Source organism: Typopeltis vanoorti, chromosome 2 (genome assembly GCF_054136105.1).
Source record: "Typopeltis vanoorti isolate ZY-2024b chromosome 2, IOZ_Tvanoo_1.0, whole genome shotgun sequence".
In the NCBI taxonomy this organism is placed as follows: Eukaryota; Metazoa; Arthropoda; class Arachnida; order Uropygi; family Thelyphonidae; genus Typopeltis; species Typopeltis vanoorti.
In genome coordinates, this window is record NC_143550.1 from 124,248,060 (window position 1) to 124,274,836 (window position 26,777).

Sequence of the window (26,777 nt, forward strand, 5' to 3'; positions counted from 1 at the left end):
GGCACCATTTTTGTGCCAATATACACAAGACTGAGAATGTCTGAGTCTTCTGTAGTAAAGAAACTTGGATAAGGTTCTAAATGTTTGGTCTGAGTTTCCAAAAGGAGAAATGACATTTACAGCATATTTGGAAAGAATTATAAAACTGGAGGAAAACTCACTTTAATAACTTTTTATTAGCATAGAATTTTCACGTAAATATCATAGGCATAGTCAGTACAAGATTACAGAATGGCAGTTAAACATTAATAGACAATTCTGAAAAGCCCCAACTAAGTTTTTAATGTATAATAACAATAACAGGTCAATAATTTCCAAACCTATTAAAAAAAAATTATAAATTATATATTCAGATGAAATAAATTTAGTACTTTTTAAATCTGCTAATCTTTCCTATCTCTTACAAAGTGGATAGATGTAGACCATGAGATCTGTTTAAGTGAGGACAGTGAAGTAAAGTTTCACACGTTTCTTTATAAATCCATTTTGTGAGGAAACTACTTATATGCAGAAATCTTGTTTTGTTTCAATGAACTCTGTTTGGTCTCCGTAGCATGCTCTGCAAGTCCAGACTGATCAGGCTCATGACAATTAATATAAGACTTGTGTTCTTCTAGCTGAATAATTTCCATATTTAATTTCCATGTCTATTTCCATATTTAATTTACCATTTTCACTAAAAATCGCACCTGAGTAGCTTTACTTTGGAAATGTTTTACTTGTTCTATAGGTTAATCATTCACAATGCAGTCGATATTTTCAATGTTTCTGCCTATTTTCATCGTCTTTGTCTTGTCATTGCTAATTTTCATACCAAATGTATTACAACAGTTATTCAGTTTAGTCAGGGAATCTTGCAGATTTGTACTTGATTTATTTAAAAGTATAACATCTGCATAAAAGTAAAGAGCTGAGATTAACATCTTCAATTTTGATATCAGGTTTAATACTGCTTTCCTTTATAATGTGATCCATAGAGATTATTCCCCCTTTTATTCATTATCTATATGGGTCACATTTACTATATCAATTTATTGACACCCGATTTAACATCAAACCATTTACCTGTACTTCCTTCAATTCTAACTGCTGACTTACAACTCAAATAAAGACTAAGTATTGCTTGATATAATGTCCCATTGACACCATATAACCTGTAGCATTTTGAATAACTTTTCTCTTGCCACCTTGTCATAAGATGTTTCGCAGGTTAAACCACAATTTTAAATGATGGTATATAATTGTTTACAGTAAATATTTAAATTTTTTTATCATTGAGCTTTATTCTTTATAAACAACATTTTGATCATGAAGTCAATGCATCATCACAGATATAAAACCTGTAACATCCTAATCAACTAAAATAAAATGAAATATATTGTTATCTTACTCCACGACTCGCTCTCTCTTTAACATATAGATTGGATATAGGTGAGGAATAACATACTCTGAGCAAATCAAGCACATTAAATAAATTAAAGATGCAAAAAAATTATATTCTTGGTTTCATCCTTTATCCAAGTGTAAGCAAACAAAGTTTGTGCATGACTTAGCTACTTGTATACAGAAGTTGATAACTTCACATCAATTGCCTTAGTATCCTGTAATGCAATGCAAGTATTGTTTTTTGGGATTTTGGGAGGGCTGGTAGAATTGTGTTTTGATGGGAGATTTTGTGATTACAATAAAATTATATTTGATAATGTTGCCCTTTGTTATTAATGGGGATGAAGAAGAATGTTAGCACTGGAAGGTTGAAAGACTTGAAAATATGTTGCTAGAATTACCACATCTCGGAATCGTGCTTTGAATGTTGCAACTTACAAACATGTATAACGCTTATAGCCACTACCCAGACCAGTTTCAGCCTTTGAGGTCTCATCAGTAGCAGCCAGAACCCAGAAGTGATACCAAAGTTTAAGTAATGCATATGTCATATTTTCACATACAAGTTGTCAGAAAGTGTTACGACTTATTACTAAAATACTCTGGATTTGAGGTATACATGTTAGTAAAACCAAGAATATAATTTCTTGGCATCTTTGATTTATAGTATAACCAAGTGAAAAATCTTGAAATATCTCTAATTTAGAGTCTTTTAGTAATAAGGTGTGACACCTTCTGACTACTTGTATATGGTTATATATGACTTCTGCATTACTTCAACCTTGATATTACTTCTGGGTCTTGGATTATGGGATTACTAAGGCAATTGATGTGAAGTCATCAGTCTCTGTATACAAGTAGCCCAGTTGTGAAGTTACTTCACATGCAAACTTTGCTTATGCTGGGATAAAGGATGAAATCAAGAATATAATTTCTTGGCATCTTTAATTTATAGTGTAACCAAGTAAAAAAAAATTTCCAACAAGCACATTAAAATATAACCAACTCAGTATTTCATTATGGAAGCATATTCAGAAAGATAGGTAGTTAAGAAAGCATTGGCAGGATGTTGCTGTTCTAGTAGATAGATGAAATATTTGTGTTAGCTTATTGCTGATAGCAGATTTGTCATCTCTACAACTTGATCACTGGAATTAGAGCAAGGAAAACAGTTTGTGTTGTGGAGTCCCAAGGAAGAAGAATTCACTGTTTGGGTATTTAAGCAGTAAGCTTTACAACAGGTAATCGGAGATTGAGCCACTGTATATCCTTGTAGGAATGGCATCTGCCTCCATTGCACTAGATCACAGAAGTAAGACTACTTATAGATCAGATTTTCTTTAGTCACCAAACAGAGTAAATTTTTGTAGATTTCTAGATCTTTTCCTATCTAGTTTCTGAGTTAGTTGATCTTTAGCATAAGCAAGTAAGTAGAGATTTTTCTTCCTGAGAAATCGCAGATCTCCAAAAAATAATATAGAATTCACATTTCAGTTGGTTCTCACTGTAGAAAAGTTGTAGGGAATGCATTCATTGTTTGTTATAATGGAAAGTTTTGGTGAATTTCCTTTAGCATTGTGCCTATGGGAGTTTGTTCAGGATTTCTCAGTAGTTTGTTACAGTAAGCTTGTTATAATGGTGTTTGCTGTAGTAAGTTCATATATATGCATTAGGATTTAGGACCACAAGATGGCATCTGGTGTCTGCTATACCTTCCCTTCCCCTCTAGTGCCTGTGAAATCATCAATAGCCTTTCTCAACTATCAGTGATGGTAAAGGGGTGACCAGTTGCCATCCTATTCTTCAAAGAGATAGCTCTGCCTACTTCCATTGGAAATAAAGGCATTGGAGGAATCAGAATGGTTAGTAGAGAGCAATAGCCAGGAGAGCAATGCTATACTAAGGAAATTTTGAGCTAGACCAGCTTAAATGGAGAGTAGGAAATTGAAGGTTTCATTTCTGACATAGATGAGTGCATATGTACCTCCCCCCCCTTTAATGGAAGAACTGTGTATTTTATATATATATATATATATATATATATGGCTGTACATTTAGTTATGATAATGAATGAGAATCACTGTATATTATGATAATAAAAGTAAAAGGTTTCATTTTACTTTTATAAGAAATAAATGATACAGAAAGTGGCTTCAAGGAAAATGTAGGCACAAGAGAAGCTATCTTCAACATCAGAACCATCATAGAAAGATATCTAGAAAAACAAAGACATGTACCTCTGCTTCATAGAAGGATGAGCAATTAATTGAAATCCTTTCAAAAATAGGTATGGACGGAAAAGACATTAGGCTAATAACTAATCTTTACTGGGAACAGACTGCATCTTTGAGAATAAATAGAGAGACCTCAGAAGAATTCCCAGTTCAGAAAGGTGTGAGACAAGGCTGTGTCTTGTCTCTGATTCTCTTTAGCCTGTACACAGAAGAAATGTTTAATAAAATTAGTAAACTTAAAGGAATCACTGTAGGGGCAGAAATATTAATAACCTAAGATATGCAGATGCCATGGTTCTTCTAGCTGAAAACAAATATGACCACAAGACTCTTATAGATGAAACTCTCCGGTACAGCGAACAGTATGGCCTCAGTTTCAACTTTAAAAAGACAAAAATCATGATAATTTCAAGAGAAAAAGAAATACCAAAAATATGCATCAACATAAAAGAAAATAAATTAGAACAGTTGCAAACATACCTCGGGCACTTGATGACAGAGAATGGCAGGACAGAAGATGAAATTAGAAAAGGATTGAAATTGCAAGGTCAACTTTCAACAGTATGAAAAATCTACTGATATGTAAAGAATTAAATTTGAAAACAAGACTAAGAATCTCCAAATGTTACATATGGTTCACATTGTTATATGGAGTAGAGATATGGACACTCTCCAATCTGAGTGTGAAAAAACTGGAGGCCTTTGAAATGTGGATGCTGCAAAGAATTATGAGGATATCATGGAAAGACACAATGACAAATGAAGAGGTACTAGAAATGGTAGGCTTAAACAGGAGCCTGATAAAAGAAATTAAAAAGAGAAAAGTTCGCTATTTTGGACATATTCTGATACAGAACTGCCTACAAAGGACACTTCTCGAAGGAACTGTTGAGGGAAAGAGAAGGAGAGGAAGACAAAGACTGGAGTGGATGAAAAATATAGAAGACTGGACCTATCTCTCATATGAGGAATGCAGCAGAGAGGTACAGAATAGGACATGGCGGAGACATATGGTAGTCAATCTCCTAGAGGGAGAACAGGTTTAAAAAAAACAACAAAAAAAAAACAGCTGAAGTGTTAATATTAAGTTCTCAGATATACAAGCTTAACTGTTAAATCTTACATGAGCAAACGCTTCTACATTCTGAAGATGGGACTGTATCTTATAGATGAATTCCATAGCTTCAAACATTAATTTCTAAAATGGCTGTAGTTGGGAACCTCCATTTTATTTAGGCTTTTTATTTTATTGTTCATTATATTTTTACCATATTCTAAGCATCTAAATTCTTAACATTCCTGCTTCTTGTAGGAACATAACATTTTCATATATAAGTGCATTTTCAGTTTTTGTATTGCTCAAATTGTTTGTCATCATAATATATCTGAGAACTTAACAGGTTCGGTGTGGCCACTGAACCTGTTTAAAATGGCATTTCAACATGAAAGCAAATGAACTTAAGGATCCACTCCCTCATCTCTCTGTTCCAGGTGTTTATAAGGTTCTTCGTTTTTACAGATTATCTTATGGTCAAACTGGGAGAGCCCAATCTGCCTAGAACAATGCAAGAAATACATCTAACACCATAACTATGGTCAGCTGACCACGATTTTGATACTTTGCACAGAATCAAATGGAAAAAACTACTATGCTCACCATAAGAAATATAAATTTGAAAGACTTTTCTTAGAATCAGCAGCAGATTTGTTAAACCAGCCTAATCTTAATAAATATGGATGTGTTAAGTTTCCCAAGATTTGGGAAATTTTAATCCTTAGACCTTCTACCCAACAGTATATTTTCTTAGAGACAAAATATAGGATCTAATAAATTTATATTTTATTGTTCCTCTGTGCTATATTTTTTCCATTAAACCTTGTGAGTTTAAACCAGTACATAAGCCTAAATACTGATGTCCATTCTTGAATTAACTAATGATAAATGTTACATATTTCAGTTTTGATAAGAAGTAATAGATATCAGCTAAACTTTAAAAAGTAAGGTTGTTATGATTTCATCTTAAACATTTGTAATATGAACATAATCAGCTAAGCTCAGGTACATTTTGCAGTTTAATCATATATATTAATAATAAAATTACATTTTCAAAATGTAATTATACTATTATACTTTACACAGATTTAAACATAAATAGCCAAAATCTGAATGAAATAAAAATTCACCATAATAATTTGGTCATACGAATTATTTAAAAATTAGATGTTTAGCTTTTTTTTTTACTTTCTTGCCAGATGTCAGGCAGAAATATATGTCAGAATGTTATTTTTAGGTGGTTTCATGGCCCATTATCAGGAAAAGAAGCTGAACGTTTAGTAATAGAAAAAGGTAAAAATGGCAGCTTCTTAGTAAGGGAAAGTCAGAGTAAACCTGGAGATTTTGTACTGTCTGTTCGCACAGATGATAAAGTCACACACGTTATGATCAGATGTCAGGTAACATGCTTGCTTTGAATATTTTGTTTTATTATGAGACTTATTGCTTTCGTTAAGTAGAAATACAAACATTTATGGCTGTGTGATTTTATTATGAAATTCCACTCATTTTCACAATGATATTTAATTCCTCTAAACATGTCTCAGAAATTTTGAATGGGGAACAGGGGCGTGCCGGCCATATGTGCAATGTGTGCGATGCACACAGGCACCAGGATAGTAAAGGCACCATAGAGGAGGAAATACTTTTTTAAAAAAAAAGTTTTTTTAAAGTGATTTTTTATTGGAAGGGGGGGGGGGAATAGGGGCACCAACTAACGTTTTGCACACAGGTGCCGGACACTACTGGAGCATCCCTGATGGGGAAACAAAACATAAGTTATTTTATGACAGTATATTTAATAAATAGTACTTTCACTTTTTGTTTCCATGTATATATTGTATATACTATGTAATGATTTCTTCCAAAATAGTTTGAGGGACTACTTTTGACTTCAGCATCAGCAATGAATCCTTACTATTCAGTAAAGATGGCACATTATTTACCCATAATTTGGGGCAATTTTACGACAATTTTCAGCTCAATAGTTGTAGACTAGAAGGCACCATAATGATATTGATTGGGATGAGGCTAGTACCTAGCGGACATGAGGAAATTAATTTTGTTTTTTCTCTGTTACTTTGAATTGGTTCACAATTACTTGATTATAAAGTCTGTTCAGTAACAAGTTTTTATTTGTGCTAGAAGGATTCTGGTTTGAACTTCAGTGAATCATCATATAATTCTACAATGATGAATCAATATCATTCAAACATGAATTCAAACAATTCCAATATGTAAGCCTTTCTATATGTGTCTCTTCACCATGAGATAAAAATACTCTTAAGTACATAAAGATTAGTAGCAACCTCCATGATCATCTTCCAGATTAGAGACAGCGCCTAATGGTGCTCTCTCTAATCTGGAGATTTGTCATGGTTCTTAATTTCTTCCTGTAGTGTGTCACTGAAGAACTTGATGATATGCTAAAGATACCAAGCTATTTTAAACCTGGTTTTAATTCAATTTCCCAAGTAAGCAAACAGACAAGAAAGTCAAGTTTGCTCCTGCAAGTAGTGCAAGTCTGGGTGACCTGCACGTAGTTCAAGTCTTAGGCAACTTGTGGTAAAGGTGGAATAAGCTGTGATCACTATTCTTAATATTTACCCTTAATGCAAAGCACATCTCCTTGAGGAGATGTATGATGCTATGTATTAAAGGCAAGGGGCTACTACCCAGACCGGTTTCGACCTTTATTGAGGTCAGTAGGTAAGTTCCAATTAAGCAGTCATGCACGATCCCCTCCCAGACATTGACGGCAAACCGTTGCTAGTTCAACTATGGATGTGTACTGTGGGGGTTCTGGGCCGCACACAAATGTGCATTATGGACATTGACTACATCTTCACGTGAGAAAGTTGATTCATCCGTAAAGAGCACAAGTGGGGAAATCGAGCTGTATGACACTTTGCGCAGAAATCACTGGGCGAAATCCATGCACAGGGGATAATCAGCAGCTGTCAATTCTTGCACTCGCTGCAAGTGATAGGGGTGTAGCCCTTCTTCATGCAGTACTTGCCAGACGACGTTCCGATGCACACCCAGGTCGCGTGCTTATACCTAGGTTATCTGTCACCATTCACAAGATGTCCTCGCTCATAGCTGGTGTTCTGACCATCCGTGTTCGTCTGACATCATGTTGACTGATATGGAAGGTGTCTGCCTCACACAGCTGACAGTGCAGTCATGCAAATATTTTATGATTGGGCACATGGCGCATAGGATATCACTCGTGGTACAGTCTTTGTGCCTCTCTACTATTGCCCTCAGCTACAGCGTACATCAAGTGCATATCAGCTTTCTCTGCATTCATAAACTGCTCCATCTAGTGTCTGGTCGACACTGAGAATGCTGGGGTTTGGCCGATCCAGTGCTTTTAAGCCGTGCCGCCTCGTCTACGTCCCCTACCGGCACTGGGCTGCGTTTGCGGCCGCATGTTCTATGACGAATATTGGTGGTTTCGGTGGGTACTACCATCCTCTCATGTTTGGACCATGAATTCAGGAACACTGTAGATCTGGAAAAGATATATATCATCCAAGGGTATTGGGTATCCATTGCAAAGGGGGTATATCATCCAAGTGAGTAGTACTGATTTAACATATGTGACAGACGCTAATGTGGGAAGGAACAGAGGTGGATGAATTAGAGGTTCTTAGGATATTGCAGAATCTTAATGTAAATACAGCTGTGGGATTAGATGGGATATCAGCTCGGGTTTTGCAAGAATATGCAAGAGAACTGGCAATGCCTGTGACTAGGCAGGTCTCAGGTGTAGTTGAATTCCAAGAGAGTGGAAAGAGGACAAAATAATTCTCTTGCATAAGGGAGGTTCTAAGATTGCAGCAGACCAATTATAGACCATTCAGTGTCTCAGGCATGGCTGTAAAAGTACTGGAAAAATTGATCAAAAAGAGAATTCAAGAATTGGTGGATAAAAATATGATACTGCATGAGGCAATGGCTTTGTGAAGGGTAGGTCATGCCTTAGTAATTTACTAATTTTTTATTATAGAGTAATAGGTGAGTTGGATAAAGGAAATGGCTACATGATGATTCTGCTGGATTTTGCAAAGGCATTTGACAGAATACCACATGGAACTCTGTTATGCAAATTAGAACAAAATTTCTGGGATGGATACGGCAATGGTTAAGTGGATAAGAGGGTGGTATTTCTGATATCTATCCAGCAGCAGCTTCTGGATAGATATCAGAAAGTGGTATATGGTGGGGCAGAATCGAGGTGGTGTGCTGCTAGGTTCAGTGTTAGGGCCATTACTTTTTAATTTGTATAAATGATTTAGAAAATAACCCAAAAGGAAATATTAAGTTGTTTGCTGATGATATGAAATTAGGTAGATTAACTTAATTTTAATGATAGTTAATCAAGGTGATGTGAAAAGTTTGCAGGATGATTTGAATAGGCTGTCAGTATGAGCAAAAGATAATGTGGAGAAATGTAAAGTTATGCAATTTGGGATAAATATATTATAAGTTGTGTACCACATGAATGAAACTGTACTCCAGGAAATAGATGAAGCTAGAAGTTTTTAGGGGTGGTGGTGGTAGACAGAGTTGAAGCTTAGTTGAAGACAGTGCTAAGGTTCCCATAAAATTACTTGGCTATTGAAGAAGAGATTAACAAGTACAGGTAAGGAAGTTATTCCTCTTTATAAGGCCTTGATACATCCACATCAGGACTACAGTGTTCAGGTCTGGTCTCCTGGGTTTCTTGGGGATGAGGAAGCAGTGGAGAAGATTCAGTGGTGAGCAACCAAGATGGTTTGTTGTCTGTGAAATGTTCCCTATGAGGATAGATTGAGGGTGTGTAGATTGCAGAAGTTGGTTGATAAGAGAAAAAGAGGGGATATGATAGAATTATTTAATAAAGGATTTTATAGGATTGATGCATGGGAAATGTTTCAGCACTTGGCTAGAGAGGCAATAACAAGGAATCATCCCTGGAAGTTGAATAAAGGTGTGGTTAGTAGGAGTGTGAGGACTAGATTTTTTTGTTTGAAGAGTTCTGAATGGATGGAGTAGGTTGCCAGAGTCGGTTATGGGTGCTTTATCTGTTAATGGATTAAAGGAAAGGTATGATAGATTGTGTGGATAGTTTGGGTCTCCTGCGATGAGTCTTTGGACTCCATGGAGGTGCCCTTACAATAATAATAGTAATAATATTCAGGTGACAGCAATTAGGGAAATGAAGTAGAAACAGTATTTAACACTAAATATGAGGATAATCTTGAATGGCAAGCATTATCAAGTCAAATGATTTGGTCAAATATTAGAATGGGGGAACTGAGTGGTCACACAGAAGTTACTATTAAAGAAGAAGCGAAGGAATATTTTGAGGCATTAGAGAAGGCAGATGACTCAAGGAAAAAGGAAAAATTGGTCCTTGTTGGAAATTTCGAGAAAATAGGAGCTAATAATAATGGTAAGTACCTGCTGGATATCTTTTCAGGACAGGGACTAGTTATTACTACCACCATATTCCAATAGAAAAATGTGCACAAATTTGCATGGAGTAAAGATACAAGGAATAAGATGTCTCATTGACCATGTTATTGTCAACAATGATGTTTCCCACTGCTTCAGGACACACACGTACACAGAGAATTTCAAATTGAAAATGAACCCCATTTAGTGTTGAACAAGATAAGATTGAATCTCATATTGAAAAGAAGAGTATGTAAGAAAGTTTTAAACAAATCAAATTTGAACAGTTTCAGAATAGGAGAACTGTAGACTCGATTACACAAATAGTCTTCAAGAAGAAATGAAAGAGTTTATAAAAACCTGTAGACCATGTATACGACATATTTATATATGTTTATAAAACATATATTTTATGTTTTATAAATATATATAAAAATAAGTTTATATTTCATGTAAACTTATTTTTTCTGTTTCAAATTACCAGTTTCTGTTGTCAGTGCGAATGTTGTTAGCTGCATAGAAATGCACAATTGGTTGTTTATGTATATGGTTATGCATATTAGTATCATGTTTTGTATAGCAGTAAATTTTAATAAAGTGAATGTAGTAGAAGAGTCGCTTTAAGTTAGTTTTTCGAAGATAAGAATTAATTTAATATTTCAGTAATGTTTAAAACACATAAGTTATAAGGCTTACTTATTTGACTGAAAGTGTGAGATTTTACCACTTTCAAGCAAAGCACACCATGAAGATAACATGTTATGTTCTTGGCTTATATATTGTCTGTGTGACTATGTGACTGCCCTTACTCTAACTTTACAGTTAACATAAATTTTTTTGTTTGATTAAAGATTGCGCCAGCCGGCAACTAAACTCTGATACATTATCCAAGAATACTTAAAGAAAATGTAGGGATCATGAGACATGTAGTCGTGGTCCCAATTCTTATACCACTATTGGTTTCCCCCTTAATGCACGGTACATTAGTTTTCAAACGGTAGCTCAATCTGCAGAAAGGATGACAAACTCATTTGATTGTATATAAAGAAGCACATTTATTATGGCACAAAGACAAGTATACATGTTAATCAAATCCTTAATCTTAAAAGAGTTTGGGTTCCCTTTACTTAATTAATCACATCCAAAACTTCTATGTTATAGTCCCTTACTTGACATAAATTTCTCACTTCTATACGTACATCTATTCTCAGACTCTTATAACTAAGTTACCTAACATTATCACACATGTAATATTGCATATATACACAAGACAACTCAATAATTCTGACATGAACTTCTCTAGGGTAATACTTCTTATTCTTACTTAATCCTCCCTCCAAAAATTTTAGCTAACATTTAATTACGTCCTGACCATATATTATTACTGTTCCTAAATCACACAAACAGTTCGGGCCTCGGCGTCCTGTTCGCCTGGAGCCTAATATGCTTTCTTCTCAACCGCAGACAAAAGTGTCCAAATCGCAGACTGTTCTTATAGCACCACACGGAAATAGCATGTTTCCTTAACTTCTGCTTCCTTACCCCACGGTTACTTTAATCGAACATTTAACATAAGAAAATCTTACGCTTACCGTTCTTGCCTTGAACTGGATATTCTGGTCTGCTTACAGTGTCTTCACTGATGGCGTCCTTGCTATTCCTTTGTTTCCATACGAACCGAAAACACTCATACACAGGTTTGAACACTGACGTTGATCTCATCAATGGCTCTTTCTTCTTATGGATCTGAATACATTGTAGTTGCAGCCTTGGCCCATGTAGCATACATAGCAAGGGGGGATTCTTGCTACACGTGGCGGCAAGCTCTACACAGCTCTCTGACAGGCAACTAGGTGCCAACGAAACCCAGAGACAAGAGAGCGATTTGAATCCCCGCCGAAACCTTTATACCTCAAAACAGCTCCCTCACTTGGCGGTGTCGGCACGCACACAGCGACTGCCGATTGGACGCCGTGGCCACGGACTGTTTTTACATGACTTAAAACATGCTCTAGCTTATACATATTTACTTGGCAATTTATACATGATTTTATATTCTAATTCATTTACAACTATTCTCTATTAAACTCATGGGTTATTTTAACACTGTTCAGAGCTTACACACTTGGATATTTACATGTTCTTGGGACATTAGTCGGTACATTTCCCATCCGGAGGCATAAGCATGTCCCTATCCACTCCTTCTGAGATAATGTTGGGTGGGAAAAAAATGCGCCTCATCATTTTTTTCCGACACAACAATGTAATGACAGCCCTTTCTCTCACTTCATGACTGAAGCAGAACCAGAAATATCATGTGCTGGAGCATCTGCGAATGAAAATAACATGGTAACTAGTAAACAGCTGAGGAGAGAGAGAGAGAGAGAGAGCTGTGAGTGAAGATAGAGAGAGATTCATTGAGATATGGAGGGATTTTGGGAATAAGTTAGAAAAAGTTCCATTACTAACAGTCTTTTATATACAAAGAAAGACATTTTAAAAGATTTTAGCTGTTATGTTACAAAGGGAACTGTAATAACAGTTGTGAAAGAAATTAGGGGAATTTTGGAGCATGATAAATGACGTTTCTTGCATAGGAGAAATATTTATCAGATATTAAAGATTTTATTCGAACAGTAACGATTCAATAGATGTTTCGGAGAATAGATACAGTAAGTTGATTTTTTAATGTTCAGTCATGTTTCCTTGAAAATCTTTTGTACAGGAAGAGGAAAAGAAAAAGGTTGTGAATAAAAGTAGAGAGAATATTTTTTTTTTATAGTATGACTTGAAGAATGCTAGACAGTGTTTGAAATTGAGGATTTTTATTGTAGAGTTCAGAACTTTTTGTATCTCTAAATACGAAGAGTACTTGAGAAAATAATCAAGAATTATTTTCTCAAGACTTCGGTAAGAAAAAAGTAGTTTTCAAGATAAACTGTTTTGTTCAACTTTTATTTGAAGTGCAGCTTAATATGAGAAAATAGTTTTTTTTGCTGGTATCTTTTGGGCCCAGATTAGATGATTTAATCATCCTTTTAGATTTTGAGATGCGTTACTGTAGTTAATTTTCAGTTATGCTTCCTTGAAAATCTTTTGTAAGGAAGAGGAAAAAGGTTGTGAATAAAAGTAGAGATAACGTATTTTTTTGTTTGGAATATTGTATATTTCTAGGCCATCAGATGACCTAGTTCTGCTTAGCTCTTCCACAGATGACCTCCAATGGCCCCTGGATAGGTTTGTAGCTGTTTGTGCAGATGCTGGAATGAAGATCAATGTGGCCAAAACTGAAACATTTGTGGTCTCAAGACAACCATCCCAGTGCACTCTTCATGTGAGTGGAGTCCCACTGAGGCAGGTGGAGAAGTTTAAATACCTTGGGTCCATGTTCACGAGTGATGGAAAGTGGGATGTAGAGCTGGAAAGTGGGATGTAGAGCTAGATACTCGAATTGGCTCAGCAAGCACAATATTGCGGGAGCTTGGCCGCTCGGTAGTATTGAAGTGGGAGTTAATCCAAAAGGCAAAACTCTATTGAAGACATAGACTGTCTTCAATACTGTCTGTCCCCCCATCCTCACCTATGGCCATGAGAGTTGGGTAATGACAAAGAATGTGGACACGAATCCAAGCGGCTGAAATGAGTTTCAGGGGTTGTGGGCTGACAAGACTCAACAGTCAGAAGTTCTGCAATTTTTGAAATCCTCAATACTCAATGGTTGCTTCTCCATGTTGAGAGATCACAGTTACGTTGGTACTGGCACCTGGTCAGAATGCCACAAGAAAGGCTCTCCTCAGCAGGCCCTCTTTGCCAAGCCAGAGGGTGGGAGGCCACGTGGAAGGCCAAGGACTTGCTGGATAGATTATATCCATAACCTTGGGTGGACACGTGTGGGAGTCCCACCAGAACACCTGAGCTTGGTGGCTGAGGATCGTAACTATTGGAAGTTCCTCTTGCAGCTGCTGCTGCCCCCACAACCCAATTAGGATAGGTGGGCCTTGAAGATGTATGTATGTATATTGTATATTTTTTAAAATGTATTTAGTATTATTAAACTGTTTTTCGTTTTTTATATATAGAATTGTGAAAACTCAATTCACTTTATTATTGAAGAAGTTGAGAGTGAATTTTGAGAATAAGTAAGAATTATATCAAAATACATATCTAGGAACTTACTTATGGGCTTGGATTTCTGTATAGAAATCTGTTACCACTTGCAGCCAATTTTAAAGTTGGCAAAAGTGATGATATAATTTAATAAATAATAGAAACTTATAAATAACATACTTTCTACAAATAATAGTTAAACTTTCTGCAAACATCAAACCTTGGTGTTTCAGTGACAAATTCTGAAGAAAACATTGACTGATTCAGCCAGAGAGAGGCGGATGGTCAGGTAATCTGCAAGGATAGAAAAACCAGAACTCACTGGTAAAATCATGAAGTAATTAGTCATCCAAGGAAAAAAAAGAAAGCATATCAAAAGTTCCTGACAAGTAAGTTGGCTGGTGCTCTTGGAGAATGCAGAGAAAATTGTAAGAGCAAAGCACAGTGCAAAATTAGCTAAACAAAAGTCATGGGAAGAGTTTGGTAAGAACACAGAAAATAAATTATATGTAATAATAATAATTTATTTTTAATAGAATTTATTTTTAACAGAACACAGAAAATAAATTATTATTATTACATGTAATTTATTTTCTGTGTTCTTACCAAACTCTTCCCATGACTTTTGTTTAGCTAATTTTGCACTGTGCTTTGCTCTTACAATTTTCTCTGCATTCTCCAAGAGCACCAGCCAACTTACTTGTCAGGAACTTTTGATATGATTTCTTCTTTTCCTTGACTATTATTATTACATAAGATCCTCTCACTTCCCCTTGGTCGGAAAGACCTGGCTTTGATTCCTGTCCAAGGCGTGAGTAACCTTTATCTGGTCTCTTTTGACTTAAGGTGAGTTAGCCAGTCTCATCGGAGGTAGGTTTTTTTAACCCGAAACTCGATTTTTTTGTTCCTCAGAATAGGCAAAGCGGCCCCATGAACACGGACATCTACAGTCATAAAAATTGCTTCACCTACCCAATGCCAGACTCTGCGACAAGTTGGTTGGAGTTTCCCACAGTCGCATAATCATAGTGGACACTGCACCAAGTGGGATAAAAGCTGTATAAAGAGGATGAAGATTATTATTATTATTATTTCATAATACTTCGAAGGAGTCCAAGGACTTATCAATGAAGGTAGCGGTTTTTCACCTCGAAATTTGAGTTTTTTTTTTGTCCCCCAGAATGGGAAGGGGTCCCATAAACACATGCATCTACAGTAATTAAAATAGCCTCCCCCCATGCCAGACTCTGTGACAAGCTGGTCGGGTTTCTCACAGTAGCATAATCATAGTGGACACTCACTGCACCAAGTGGGATAAAAGTGCTATAAAGTGGAAGAAGATTATTATTATTAAATAATACTTCCAAGGAATCCAAGGACTTATCATCAGAGAACATTCTACTGTATTCGATTAATTACACACATCTCGCTTTCTTCCCTGGTTCTTAATTTTCCAACTACACACAATGCTGTCTACTATCCATTGCAAACAACAATAGTATAGTTTTTCCATAAATTGTGTTTTCTCATCACCAATTTTTCCTGTATATAGAATCAAAAACCAGTTTCCAGAAGAAAAACTCGACTACCTCTGTATGAGATTGGCTAAACTCACCTTCAGTTAAAGTCCATATATAAAGATTCCACTCATCATGATGAAAATTGAACCCAGGTCTTTTCCAATTGAAGGGTGCAACATACCATTGCTCTTCCAGTTGCAGTATGGAAGCACTTATATCAGGAAGGTGGTAAAATATTCTGGCATCTGTTGAAATGCTCAGAAATAGAGGAAAAAGAGTACTGAAAAGGAATAGGAGATAATATGGGTGACATGAAAACTGAAGATAGATATTCTAGATGTTTGGAATAATTACTTTATAAGATTGCTAAATGAAAAAAGCAACAACAGCATGTTGATAAAAAAAAATAAAAAAAAAACACTCAACAGGAATGCAATCAGGAATATATATTAATACTTGGAAGTAGAAAAAGCTGTCAAAAACCTGAAATATAGAAAGGTTGCTGGATTAGATGATATTTGACCAGAATTTGTTCAAATATCGAGGTATAAAAGTTTTATAGTGCCTACACTGCATAATTCACAAGGCTTGCCTGGTCAGTGGTTTGAATTCTGAATGATTGGAGTAGACAGGGCCGAGCCGTGTGGTTGTGTAGATTGTGCACTGCACAAGGGCGCTTGAAAATAGAGGTGCCATTTCACGACATGAAATAAAGAAATATATATATATAATATAATTTTCTTATTCTTGAATTATATCGTACTATATAAATATCACAATTACAAATTATAGGTAATGCAATAAAAATGAAATTATAAATCAGTCAAATTATTATGAATTCATCATCATCATCAAATTCCTGCTATGTACCCTCAAGGGGTATACAGGACATTATAGTACTACTTGAAAAAAATTACATCATTATTAATTTCCTATCTACAATTTTCCTCCAAATCAGTCTGTTACTTGTCAAGATATAATAAATTTAGTTTAATCCTTTATCCAAGTGTGAGCAAACAAAGTTTGCACCTGAAAGTATCTTCAGGACTGGGGTAAGGTGGTGCAACACCAGGGCGACTCCTTGCAAAGGTGGAGCAAGCTACCAACACTCCTATCTCAGTATCTCCTTAATGCAAAACACATCTCCTTGCGGATATGTCTAATGTTATGCATTAAGGGAAGGGCCACTACCCAGACTAGTTTCGACCTTTATTGAGGTCTCTTCAGTGGGAGCCAGGCTCAAGTGGAGATACCAGCCAGAAGTGTTAGCAAGGTCATCTCTACCTATAGGAGTTGCCAAATGGTGTGCTTTTTGGCAACTCCTATTCCTTTTTAATAAATTACTCTGGATTTAGAGAAAGATGTTGAAAGTTTATTTTTCACTTGGTTAGAATATAATAAATTTAGTTTAATCCTTTATCCAAGTGTGAGCAAACAAAGTTTGCACCTGAAAGTATCTTCAGGACTGGGGTAAGGTGGTGCAACACCAGGACGGCTCCTTGCAAAGGTGGAGCAAGCTGCCAACACTCCAAATAAACTTTCAACTTGTCAAGACTGCAACATTATCAGATCTTATATTTCTATCATCTAAGGCACTTTGTACCGTATCAATCCACCTATATCTTGGTCTTCCTCTGGGTCGTTTTGCTGCCAACCTGGCAGAGAACACTTGTTTTGCTAATCTTTCTTCGCCCATTCTGTTTAAGTGACCATTTTATCTGAGATTAGCTCTGCTAATGCATTCCTGGATGTTGATAATGTCAAGTTCTTTCCTAATATCCTCGTTTTTAATATGATATTGCCATTGATGCCATCTGTTCACGCCTATAATCTTTCTCAGGACTCTCATATCTGCGGTCTCTAGTCTTTGGTCAAGTGTTTTACTTCTGACCCACTCTCAGATCCATAAGTTAAAACTGGTTTGAACACTGTCTTGTATACAGCTAATTTAGTGTTCCAACTAATTTTTCTCTTATTCCATATGAATTTATTCAATTGACTTCCTACCATACCAGCTTTGCTGATTCTGTTGTCTATTTCTATATTTAATTTACCACCTTCACTAAAAATCGTGCTTAAGTAGCTGAAATGTTTCACTTGTTCCACAGGTTCTCCATTCACAACACAGTTGACATTTTCAAGTGATTCTTCCTATTTTCATTGTCTTTGTCTTTTTATTGCTGACCTTCATACCATATCTATTACAACAGCTATTCAATTTAGTCAGAGAATCTTGCAGACTTGTAGCTAGCAGATTTATTTAGAAGTATAACATCATAACATAAAGCAAAGAGCTGACATTAACATCTCCAATTTTGATATCATGTTTAATACCACATTTCCATCATAATGTGATCCATATAGATAATGAATAACAGAGGGGATAATGTACATCCTTGTCTCACACCAGATTTAACATTAAACCATCTTCCTGTACTTCCTTCAATTCTAACTGCTGACTTACAACTCAAATAAAGATTAAGTATTGCTTGGTATAATGCCCCATTGACACCATATAACTATAGCGTATTGAATAGCTTCTCTCTCTCTTGGAGCCTTGTCATATGCTTTTCCAAATCGACAAAACTTAAATACAGATCTCTGTTATATTCCCATGCTTTCTCGATTATTTGTCGTAAAGTGAAGAGCTGATCCTGACAGCCTCTATTTGGCCTGAATCCAGCTTGTTCCTCACCAAGCTTTTCTTCCACAATTCTTCTCAACCGTTTCTCAAATATACTTACATAAATCTTGCCAGGAACACTCAGTAAAGATATACCTCTGTAATTCTCACATTCAGTTTTATTTCCCTTTTTATGTATAGGTACTATGAGAGCTCACTCCAATCATTGAGAATTCTTCACTCTATCCAGGTATTCTGAACTATGCAGTGCAGCCACTGTAAGACTCTTATACCATCATACTTCAGCATTTCTGGTCGAATATCATCTACTCCTGCCTGCCTTTCCACATTTCAAGTCTTTGATGTCTTTTTCTACTTCAAGTATGGATATGTATTCCTGACTGCACACCTGGTCAGTGTTTATTACCACTGTGCTGTTATCACTGCTTGTTTCATTTAGCAGTTTTTTCAAAGTAATTACTCCATACTTCAAGGATATCTTTTTCTCCCTTTTTCATGTCACCTTTATCATCTCTAACTCCTTTTACAGCACTCTTTTCTCCATTCCTAAGCTTCTTCAACAACCTCCAGAATATTTTGCCACCTTCTTGATATTTATTTTCTATATTCTTGCCAAAGTCCTCCCATGATTTTTGTTTAGCTAGTTTTACACAGTGTATAGCATTCTTCCATTTGTCTCTGTATTCTCTAAGAGCACAAGCTGACTTATTTGACAGGAGCATTTGATATGCTTTCTTCTTTTCCTTCACTGCCTCTTTAACTTCCTGTGTCCACCAGGGAGTTCTGATTTTTTTTATTCTTGTAGACAATCTCACCACATGCCTCTCTTGCAGAATCAGTCAATGTTTTCTTCAGGGTTTGCCACTGAATCTCCAAGATTTGATTCCTGTTCTCAAACTCTTTCATTTTTTCTTCAATAATCTTTGTGTATTTCAGTCTACAGTTCACATCTGAGAGCTGCTCAACTTTTATTCGCTTTAAAACTTTCTTACATGTTATTCTTTTCAATATGAAATTCAATTTTATCCTGCTCAAGACTACATAGTGATCACTTCCAATTTCAAATCCTCTGTACACTCTGGTGTCCTGCACCAGGGAGAAAACATCACTATCAATAACATAGTCAGTGAGACTTTTCTTATTCCTAGCCTCTTCTCTCCATGTGAATTTGTGCAAATTTTTATGTTGGAACATGGTGTTAGTAATAACCAGTCCATGTCCTGAGCAGAAATCCAACAAGTATTTGCCATTATTATTAGCTTAGCTCTTTTCTCCAAATTTTCCCAAAATATTTTTGTATGTCTCACAATCATTTCCTACTCTGCTATTTAGATCCCCAACAAGAACCAACTTTTCCTTTTTCATTGTGTCAGTTGCTTTTTCTAAAGCCTCCAAAAATTCCTCCACTTCTACTTTAGTAGGACCTATAGGCACAGATAAGTCTCATTGTCCAGTTCCCTATTCTCATATTTGCCCACATTACTCTACTTGAGACTGACTGCCATTCAAGAAGATTAGCTGCGTATTTTGTGTTGAATACTATGGCTACTCCTTCTTTTCCTTGATTGTCATTTGCTGGATATAACATTTTGTATTTATTGCTCAGAAAGATCTCGCCAGTTTTTATCTTTTTTTGTTTCAGTCACCCCTATAATGTCGACCTGGTACTTATCTAATTCCTCAGCTAGCTCAATTTCTTTGCCATTCAGGCTTCTTATGTTGATAGTACCAATCTTTAACTCTGGTGATGTTAAGTTGGGGTTTGTTTTCAGATCTGTTCCAGTAGCTGACTTTTCGCTGTTCGCCCTGGTTCCCTGGCAAAAACAACGGGGGCCTTGTTTAACCGGGCGACGTCCCAGCCGGCATGAAATTTTGTCATGTTGTACCATCATTTTTTATTTTGGTTTAACCAATAAGCATACAATTTGGTCGGCTAAATTCCAAATTGCCAGCCCATCCTCGTTCGTTCAGTATCCAAGTAGATACCCAATAGGGTGCACCACGAGAAGGTGACGATTAGACATTAGTTTAGATGCCCTGGTTGGTTCTCCACATTCCTTTATAGGCTATGTGGAGATCTCTTCTCAGTTATACAGCTTTGACCCTTAAGTACCCCAAAAAAAGAACATTCGTATTTTAAATTTCAAACCACTTTCTGCTACTAGGTGGGAAAGTAGAGTAGAAGCAATGAAGCCACTTAAAAATAATATCAAGGAAATTTACCAGGCTCTTTTTGATATTATAGAAGATGAATAAAGATATCAATTTTAGAGTTCAGGCAGACAACTTAATTTCAAAGATTTATTCGTTTAAATGTATTTACTCTGTTCATTTTTGGTACCGAAATCTTAAGTCTCGTAAATTTTGCAAGCAAAATAATGCAGAATCTGTCATTTGATATAGAAAAAATTACAGAAAATCTTGATTATGTTATACAAGAAATAAATATTTGCCGAACAGACCAATATTTTGAAAATATTATTACAACTGCATAAGAAGTAGCAAACGATCTTAATATCGATCCTATTTTTCCAGACATTCACAAAAGAACAAAAACAAAAATGTTTGGTTACAAAGCATCAGATGAGACAACGCATGATCTTAAACAAAATTTTAAAGTAAATTTTTTCTTCGCGATTTTTGACAGTAACTTCAGTCACGGAAAAATTCATCCTCTTAAAACAACATTGCAAGGATTTTAACGTTATAAGAGACATTAGCAAATTAAAAGATTGGAGTGATGAAGATTTAATGAAACATTGTAAAGATTTGCACTTAAAACTGAGCGACAGTCAAGATTCCGATAATCGCAATATTGATGGTATGATTTTATTTAAGGAATTAAAAACTTTGCAATGTTTTATTAAGAAAGAGTCTGCTCCTCAGGATGTTTTAAATTATATATATGAAAATAAATTAACTGACACGTTTCCAAATACTGCGATTGTGATGCATATTTATTTAACATTACTGATATCTGTAGCATCAGGGGAAAGAAGTTTTTCAAAACTGAAATTAATAAAAAAATTATTTGCGGTCAACAGTGTCTGGAGAGCGTCTAATGGATTTATCAATTGAAAATAATATTATGGATTTATTAGACATTAAAGATATTATTAAAAATTTTGTGGCAGATAAAGCAAGATGGATAAATATGTAAAATCAATCTACATTTATCCTAATTGTTATATAGTTAAAAGCATATATCCAAATTAGTTTTATTATATAATATTTCTTCTGTAATTCTTGTTTATATATATTAAGGATACCAAGTAATTTTATAAACTTGGTTTTTTTACTCCTTCTCCCAACTAAGCAAAACAGTTAAGTTTGTGCCTGAACGTAATTCAAGTCTAAAGGTAGTGCAACACCAGGACAACTCATGGTAAAGGTGGGTAAAGCTCTGATCACTATTCTTAGTATTTCCCATAATGTAAAACACATCTCACTAGGAGATGTATACTGTTATACATTATGGGTGGGAGGGGTCACTACCTAGACCGGTTTCAACCTTTTTTGAGGTCTCCTCAGTGAGTAGCTAGACCCTGAAAGCAATCTTTGTTTTTGGTATCCTTAATATATATATATTATCCCCAAGGTAAAAAACTTTTTACATCTTTATCTCATCCAGAGTTTCTTATTCAAAGTAAAAGCACCTTGTAGAAACTTGTATAGGTAAAGTTGATAAGGCTCTGGCTACTCGCTGAGGAGACCTCAAAAAAGGTCGAAACCAGTCTGGGTAGTGACTCCCCTCCCACCCATAATGTATAACAGTATACGTCTCCTAGTGAGATGTGTTTTACAGTATAGGAAATACTAAGAATAGTGATCAGAGCTTTGCCCACCTTTACCACTAGTTGTCCTGGTGTTGCACTACTTTAGACTTTAACTACGTTCGGGCGCAAACTTAACTGTTTTGCTTACTTGGGAGAAGGAGTAAAAAAACCAAGTTTATAAAATTACTTGGTATCCTTAATATATATTATCCCCAAGGTAAAAAACTTTTTACATACATATATATATACATACACACACACAGTCTGTTGTGTGTGTGCGCGTGTGCGCGCGCGCGCGCGCATATACACACACACACACACACACACACACACACACACACACGCACATTCTGTTGTATTTATATATCAAGGAATAAACATTTTTTGAAAATTTTTATTATTAAAAATTCCTTATTAATGAATTTCAGTGATTACAATGTATGTTCTAGTACTATTAAATAACATTTATTTTTTTCTGTATGCATATAAACTGTTTTTTTACTTTTAACAAAGTAAAATTTTTTGCAAAATTTTTCATGGAAACTTATTTTATGGGGGTGCTGAAAAACGTTTTGCACAAGGGGGGCCTCCTAACCACGGCGCGGCACTGGGAGTAGAGCTCATGATAAAAGTTTAATGGAGTGAAACAGCACTAGGAAATTAAAAGTAGTATTTGATGCTTCCAATATTTCGTTGCAGTTACAGAGATATCATCAGGGAGTACAAAATGAGAATTGTAAAACATACACAGCACAAAACTAAAACGTGGATGAAAGACTAGTCCTAACTAGGTGGGGATGCTTTCTATGGACATCTGTTGATTGCCTAGGATGTAAAGTGGGATCTTGAAGTAATAATATTTCCCATATTTTTGGAAGTTTTATGCAACCATATTTTTTAAATTAGGCTGATTTTTAAGAGCAGCCTCAGATTCTAAAACTAGTCTTTCTCTTCTGAATTTACTGTGATTGAGCATGATAGTCTTTTTCTAATTGATTCTGTGAGCTGTATAGAGCTTATAATTTATTACCATGGAGCTTATAACCCTTGTTCCAACGAGACCTCTCTTGCAACAGTACTCAATCGCATACACCACTCTTTTCTATCTAATGGTTAGTTCCCACATTATCAAAAAAAAGGTAAGGCACATCTTTCTTTATTCTTCTTCTTTCTTCTCTTCCGTCTAAGACGGGTTGAGTCTTCTCTTGAGCAGGATCTTCCAATCTTCTCTATTCCTTGGTGTTCGAAAAAGTTCCTTATATGTTCTGCATCCCGAGATGTTCTTTATTAATTTCAATCAGGTAATTCTTGCTCTTCCAGGTCTTCATTTTTCAGTTGGAAAAGTATTGATTAGGACATTAGGAAGTCTGTCTGCATCCATGCGTACAGTGTGTCCAAACCATCTCAGTTGTTGTTTTCTAATTTTTCTATTATTGTCTTTTTATACAATAATTCTTGTGTGACTGTGATGTTTGTTTTCTTTTCTATCCAACTTGTTCTATTTATTTTTCTTAAGCGTTTCATTTCAAATGCCAGCAGTTTTTCCTCCTCTCTTTTTTAACTGTCCATGCTTCTGCTCCATAGATAACTGTTGGTATAATTATTGCTTCATGTAATTTGATTTTGGCTTGTTTAGATATCCTGTTTGTTTTCCAGATTTTCTGTAATTTTCCCATGGTGGTCCATCCTATCGCTATTCTGTGTTTGATTGTTTTGAGTTCATCTATTGTTTCTGTTAGTTTTGATCCAAGGTATATGAAGTTGTCTACTTGTTCTAATTGTTCTCCGTTTAGGGTAGCTGAGATGGTAGTTCTTTTCCTCCCTATTTTCATCCCTTTTGTCTTTTGTATATTTATTGTCATGTCATATGTTTTACAGGTTTCATTTAGCTTGTTGATCAACTTTTGTAGTTCATTTGGGGTTCTTGCAAGAAGGACGAGATTATCTGCATATTTGATATTATTTATGTTTAAACCGTTGACATTGATTCCAGGCTCATTGTCTATTGCTTTCTTTACAACTTCTTCTAGATATATGTTGAATAGGCATGGGGATAATGGGCATCCTTGCATTACTCCTTTTTGGATCTCTATGGGTTCTGTTGTGAGTGTGTCCTTTTTAATTATTGCATTTGTCTTAGAGTAATATTTTATCAGAAACTGTATTATATATTTGTGTATTGCTTTTTCTAGTAGAATTTTAAGAAGGATTTCTCTGTTGATGTTATCGAAAGCTTGTTTAAAGTCCATAAAAGAACAATATAGTTCTTTATGGTCTTCCCAGCTGAGCTCTGCTAGTTGGTGCAATGTGAAAATCTGGTCTATTGTTGAATAGTTTCCTCGGAAACCAGCTTGTTCTATGCCTATCATTTCTTTGTAGGTGTTTTTTTAATCTATTTTGTATAATTCTTATGAATATTTTATAGGTGTGAGGGAGTAAATTGATTAGTCTGTAATTTCTGCAGTCTCTTTTGTCTCCTTTCTTGTATATTGGGATAATCTTTCCAGTTCTCCAGTCATCTGGGATCTCTCCTGTTTGTAGTATTTTATTGAATAGGGTTGTCAAATATTCTATTGATATGCTGCCTCCATATGACCACAGTTCAGTAGGGATAGTATCAATGCCTGGTGCTTTGTTTTTCATCTGTTTTATTGTTGCCTATCTAACTTCTTCTTGTAAAATTTTTGGGTGATCATTATTTTCTTCTATTGTTGGCATTGTAGTTTTGCTTCCTTGGTGGAAGATAGTCTTAAAATGGTTTGACCAGATTTTTCTTATATATTCAATATTCAAGGCACATCAGGAAAAAAAATCCAGAATCTTAAAGAAATACAATCTTTGCACCACTTTCAAAGTACACTTAAAACTAGTACCTTATCTGCTCTACTAAAGCCAAACCTCCCTCCCCTCTCAGTTCCAGGTGTATATAGAATTTCTTGTTCATGCAAGTTGTCCTACTATGGACAGACAGGAAGATCAACTACCATTCAAAAATGGAAGAACATAAAAAATACATCTTCAGTCATGACTATAGTCAACCTAGGCTTGCTGAACCATGCTTTGAATACAGCTCACAAAATCAACTGGAAAAAGACCATCACAAAAGGATGCAACTGTATTAAATAAATACGGTTGCATCCTTTGCTGCCAACAGGTGTCCATAGAAGACACCCCACGTAGTTAGGACTCTAGTCTTTCATCCACGTGTTTTGGTTAGTTTTGTGCTGTGTGTGTCACAAGTCTCATTTTGTACTCAAACAATGTCTGTAACTGACACGAAATATTGGAAGCATCAAATACTACTTTTAATCGTTTCCTAATGCTGTTTCATTCCATTAAACTTTTATCACGAGTTTTTCCCAGCACTTAAGCCTAAACACATGAAGTAGAGCTCTTATAGTACTCTTCTCTAAAAAGGGAAATAAAACTGAATGTGTGAATTTACAGGAATTTTCCTATAGAGTGTTCCTGGTAAGATTTATATAAGTATTATTATTAAGAGAGACCTCCAGGGAGTCAGAGACTCATCGAGGGAGGCCACATACTCTCTCTCTCTCTCTCACACCAGCTGTCATACTCATTCTCGAATTCATTCACATTGCTTGCACTCACAACATGGCAGTCATGTTGTGAGTGCACCAATCATGCACCACCCTCTGAGAGAAAAATCTAGCCCTCACCCCCTTCTTAGTGGCCTTCATTCTCAGCTTCCAAGGATGCACTCTTTTCCTTTCCCCGCCCTCCATAAATTGAAAAATTCCATCAGTTGAAATCCTGTATGACCCTTTCAGAAGTTTGTAAGTCTCAATCATATCACCCCTCTTTCTCCTGTTTGCTAATGCTGCAGTCTACAATTTCTCAATCTGTCTTCATAATCAGTATTCCACAACCCTGATATCATTTTTAACACTCCTTTGTACACTCGCCAGTATATCAGAATCGCAACAGAAACCAGGAAACCAGATCTGCACACAATAGTCCAAGCGAGGTCTTGTAAAGAGGAAAATGGCATCTTTATTTTGACATGTGAGTGTTTGTTTCAGCATTGCAATTATATTTTGAGTTGTATTTGCAATCTTTGCCACATGGCCCTGAACTTCAACTTCTTATCTACTAACACTCCAAGATTACTAGATCCATCAGTTTCTTCTAGCATAATCCCACCAATATAATACGACACTGGATATCTAATCATGCAGAAGTGAATAACTTTACATTTACTGACATTGAACTGATATCCATTTTTCCCCTGCCCATAATTCCAGCCTATTCAAATCATTCTAAAGTACTGCATATCAGCAGCATTCCTGATCAGCAAATAGCCATATGTCGCTTGTAAAATCCTTCCCACCATCATTAATGTACAGATGAAGTAACAGTGGACCAAGCACTGATCCTTGTGGTATACCACTTGTTACCTTAAATCTTGCAGACTCACATCCCCCATATACCACTTTTTGATATCTGTCAGTCAGCCATCCTCTTATCCATACTAATATTCTATAATCCAAACTCATTTTCTCCAATTTATGCAACAGTCTATCATGCTGTACTCAGTCAAAAGCCTTAACAAAATCCAAACGTATCATGGTTTATCCATTCCCCTTGTCT

The 26,777-nt window shown here is 35.7% G+C and overlaps 1 protein-coding gene across 3 annotated transcripts in view; it reads left to right on the forward strand.

Annotated features, from left to right (window-relative positions):
• LOC150109410 (tyrosine-protein phosphatase non-receptor type 11-like) overlaps window positions 1-26,777 on the forward strand; it is a 345,702-nt gene that overhangs the window by 78,830 nt on the left and 240,095 nt on the right. For all 3 annotated transcript variants that reach the window (XM_090407982.1, XM_090407997.1, XM_090407988.1), the window contains one exon: window positions 5,912-6,074. In XM_090407982.1, the coding sequence (XP_090264108.1) occupies window positions 5,912-6,074 (163 nt within the window). The remainder of the gene's footprint in view (window positions 1-5,911; window positions 6,075-26,777) is intronic.